The following is a 4,327-nucleotide window of genomic DNA, read 5'->3' as shown; positions in this document are numbered from 1 at the left end:
ACTGAGCTACCAAAACTATAAATAATTAGTTGAATGTGAGAGATCAATTAATATTGAGTTATTTTTATATATATTTTTTTATATATTTTACTGATATAATTATCTGTATTATTTTTTGAATATAAAATAACTGTTTCCATCTTAAAAAAATATACAAAATAACTTTGCCTATCCGAACTCGAAAAAGAAAGCCCCTACGCGTTGTGACCTCGGTGTGAAAGAAGGGAGCATTGGCGTGAGTGCCCCGCGTGTTGCCAAGTTTATGGCCACATCTTTCGACGACTTTACTTTTTAAAGACCGACCATCATCCTCCCTTTGTCGACGCGTCAACGGTTTTCCGAGAAACAACACCCAAACAATAATGTAACAAGACCTATAAGCCTATTATTCCTTAATCCCCCACTCCCCCACTCCGTTCGCAACTTCGCCCTCTCTCTCGCTCGCAGATCCGATCAAACAGCACGGACGGTCTGACCACACATCAATTTCCAATTGATAATCCGTACCCAGAAAATCTTTAGCTTCCTTGAACGTTCTTTCTAGTTTCTACAGTATGGCGCCGCTGAAGGCTGTGACACTGACCCACGTGAGATACCATAAGGGGGACCAACTGGGTCACTTCCTAGCCTGGGTCTCGCTCGTTCCGGTCTTCATCAGCCTCGGCGGCTTCATCTCCCACTTCATTTTCCGCCGTGAGCTCCAGGGTATGTTCTTCGCTCTCGGCCTCATAATTTCCCAATTCATCAATGAGTTCATCAAGACATCGGTCCAGCAAGCTCGACCCGAGACCTGCCTTCTGCTCGAGACGTGCGATTCTCACGGCTGGCCCTCGAGCCACTCCCAGTATATGTTCTTCTTTGCCATGTACTTTACTCTGTTGACGTCTAAAGGGATTGGTCTTTGGGACTCGAGGAACAATTGGATTGTGAATTTCTGGTCTTGGTCTCTGGCATTCCTCACTATGTATTCTAGGGTGTATTTGGGGTACCATACAATTGCTCAGGTCTGTGCTGGGGCCATTTTGGGTATCGTTCTTGGATCGCTGTGGTTCTGGGTGGTGTATTCTGTGCTTTCCCCTTACTTTCCCGCAATCGAGGAAAGCGCATTTGGAAGGATGCTCTATGTTAAGGATACGTCTCATATACCCAATGTGTTGAAATTTGAGTACGACAATGCGAGAGCTGAGAGGAAAAAGGTGTCTTCCAAGAGCAATTGACTACTAGCATTCATCTGGGTACGTAGAAATTCAATCCGTCTTTACTTTTTCTTCCGTTTTCCTGAATTAAATTTTGTACGTTTTCATAAGTGATTGATCCAAGATTTTGTGTTACGCTGATTACCATTCTGTGTGTAGATTTCGTTTATTAGCTGATTTCATTGACACCGACCTAGTTTCGAATATGAGGTGGTAGTATGTGGGAAAAAAAGATTCAACTTTAATTTAGAACTTTTTTTGTTGGGTTCACTGCTAACTCTCCTACTGTATGCCATACTTTATTTTAGATTAATCCTCTCTATTTGATAAATTATCCTGTTATAGTTTTTTGCATTGTTTCATGACTATAGTGGATTAGGGAAGGAAACTTCACACATAATCAATTAGAGAAAAAAAGGTTTGATAGAGTATCACATTGGGTCGAAATTGTTTCTCAAGGGATATCTTTATGCATGGAAATTAACCTAACAAATTACTTTGATTATCCTCTTCTCTCTTTGATTGTCAAATCTTTCTTGAATACTGTACATGATCCTTTGTTGGCATTTACTTAGCTGACCAAGCTATCCTTTTTGTGGTTGTCTCATACTATTCATTTTTTTTTCCAAGTTAAAATACAAAACAGAGAGAAACAAGTTCAGATTTGTAAATAAAAATGTTGCTTGTTTAAAATAGATGGGAAAATCCTAGCGGTGGTGCTTGATCATTTCTTGTGAAATTTTATTGAATAAGTTATACCGCCTTCCTACTGTGATGCTTCTGGGGCCATATGCCCCATTGGCTTATTTTGTTTATCTTGCTGGTAAGTCCTTAATTTGAATCTAAAATTTCCTCATCTTAGTATCTTGATTTGGTTCTTTGTATTATCAAGACTGTGTCATGCTTTTACCCTTTCTGTGAGGTGGATGCCTCACTGCCATGAACCTGGGGATTGTTAGATGAGAAACGGATGGAAAGATATCTTGTATATGGGTTATCTTGTGACACATGTCTGTTTTTAATTATGCCCTTGACGTACTTCTAAAATGACCAGTTTTTGAAGAAAACACCAAAAAGGGTGAAATTTTAGATCTTCAATGTTGTTTTTGTGTTTCTCCACCATTTTTGTCCCCAGGCCAACTGGTGGTACATGATTGTAGGTTAAGATCCCGATTTCTCATTAGCAGTTACAATGCTTTCTTATATGATTTATTTGACTTCTAAGTTGTACCCACAACTTACAACTTAAAACTGAGGAATTAATTTCTTATTTCTAACGATGCTCTGTGTATGGGTGTTGGCTCAGAGTAGCTCTTGCCCTCATTATTTTTTTCCTCCTTTCACTTGTAAAAAAAAAAGAGTATTTTTTTCCTCCTTTCTAATCGGGTGCTTCTTTCATATATGCCCTGTGTGCCTGAGATGCGCCCTTTTCCGCTATTAATAAAATTTGAATTGCTTTATTAAAAAAAAGAGTAATGCTACATATAGTCATTTTTGCGCACTCCCTGCGCACTCCACTGATATGATTGGCTGGATTAATTTTTTTTTAATACACAACCAATCATATCACTGGAGTGCACAAAGGAGTCCGCAAAAATGACTGCACATAGAATTTTTCTAAAAAAAAACTATGGAACTTAGGTGATGCAGTGATCATCAATTTTTTATTGCCTTCTAATAGTTGTCACATGGAGTTCCATTATGTGAAGCGAGTCGTCTCATTTGGCAGTAAAAGTTACATTCACTTATGGCTACAAGTCTTCTTGTCATACTGTATGATATGTGAAACGATCTCACATTCTAAGTGATACAGAATTAAGTTATTGATATGCTTGCACCATTGATGGTCAATATAGGTTTTAGCTGAAAATGAGTCTATTTTACTCTCCCTTCCCTCAATCTTTGCTGTCAGTTCTTGTTGGTCCTTTCCCATTTATGTTTCACCTAAATGCCAAAAAGTCAAATGTCTAAAGAATGGCTTAATAATGTAATATTTACATCTATGGGAACTAGGGAAGGAACAACTATAATGCTTTAGAACTAAACAGAGGATCTAAGGTAAGAAGAAAGTGAAGAAAAATGGTCTTTGTAATGTCTTCACATGATTGAGGCCATATTTTTGTCTATTTTAGTTGATTTTGAAGTGAACTTCTAGCCTTCAAATGGTAGGGATAATCAAATTGAATTGCTCTTATTACTGCGGTAGCCCTCAAGAAAATCTCTTTCCCATTTCTTGATTTTCCATCATATAAAGTGTGTATAATATAAAAGTAATTATTAAGCTTGACAGTTTGAGGTTGAGAATCCTTTTGTTCTTGATATAATAAGTTTATATTTACACCAGTCTTTCTTGAATTCTTGTTATATTGCCAGGTAAATTGAAGGACAGTTAACCGGATGTTTGGTTGGATGACTTCATTTGGCTAGCATTATGAGTCAAGGTGGCTTCTGAAGTTAGTGATTAGCACTGGAGTTTTGATTGTTTTATGTTAGATGACGACTACATGTAGATACTCAACATATATCATTTGGATAATTAAAAAATTGTTGGGGCACATGGAAAGGTTAATGATGCTTGGGTAATTATGTTCTTCAGAACACTTTTGACTCACTTCCTCGTTGATCTGTGGGTGTAATAATATGTTTCTTTTAAGCTCAGTTTTTTATATGCCAGTAAATATAGATAGTAACATAAACTTCTTAAAATCAGTGTTCATTTTGTGCCAAATTGGTGTTCCTTGTAGCAAAATGGGGTGTTTTGCAACTCATCTAATTTGAAACGACTACAGTTTCTACTTAAATATGAGCTTTGTCCCTGTTTACGACATTTTCAAATACAAAATCCAAATGTTTCTCAAAACAAAAGCATTTCAATTCAGCACCCATTTCTTTAGTCATAGCACTACAATTCAAGTAACTGCATGAGCAATGACTCTAGGACAATTTCTTTGAACTCATAGCCAAACTGCATCTAGAAATCAAGACTCGAGCATTGGAATTTGGTACCAACTCCAATAAAGATCAGTTCTAAAAGTCTCTGGCTGCAAAGCAAGAGTATACACATCCTTTGAAAGAAAAGAGTGAGTTACAAACGATCACATAAATTGACATCAATACACCATGAAGGATAG

The 4,327-nt window shown here is 37.2% G+C and overlaps 1 protein-coding gene across 1 annotated transcript; it reads left to right on the top strand.

Moving 5' to 3' along the window:
* The first annotated feature begins 278 nt into the window (after nt 1-278).
* LOC122277296 (lipid phosphate phosphatase gamma) lies at nt 279-3,854 on the top strand. The gene is made up of 2 exons (XM_043087248.1): nt 279-1,235; nt 3,570-3,854. Exon 1 carries the CDS (start codon nt 555-557, stop codon nt 1,215-1,217), a length of 663 nt encoding a protein of 220 aa, XP_042943182.1. The 5' UTR covers nt 279-554; the 3' UTR covers nt 1,218-1,235; nt 3,570-3,854.
* Nucleotides 3,855-4,327: the final 473 nt, after the last annotated feature.

This window comes from Carya illinoinensis, chromosome 9, assembly GCF_018687715.1.
Source record: "Carya illinoinensis cultivar Pawnee chromosome 9, C.illinoinensisPawnee_v1, whole genome shotgun sequence".
Lineage (NCBI taxonomy): Eukaryota > Viridiplantae > Streptophyta > Magnoliopsida > Fagales > Juglandaceae > Carya > Carya illinoinensis.
The sequence above is the reverse complement of the archived record's forward strand: the minus strand, read 5'-3'. Positions and strand labels throughout refer to the sequence as shown.

Excerpts from the sequence above, each read along its gene's own strand:
- LOC122277296 (XM_043087248.1), top strand. The coding sequence starts at position 555 with ATGGCGCCGCTGAAGGCTGTGACACTGACCCACGTGAGATACCATAAG.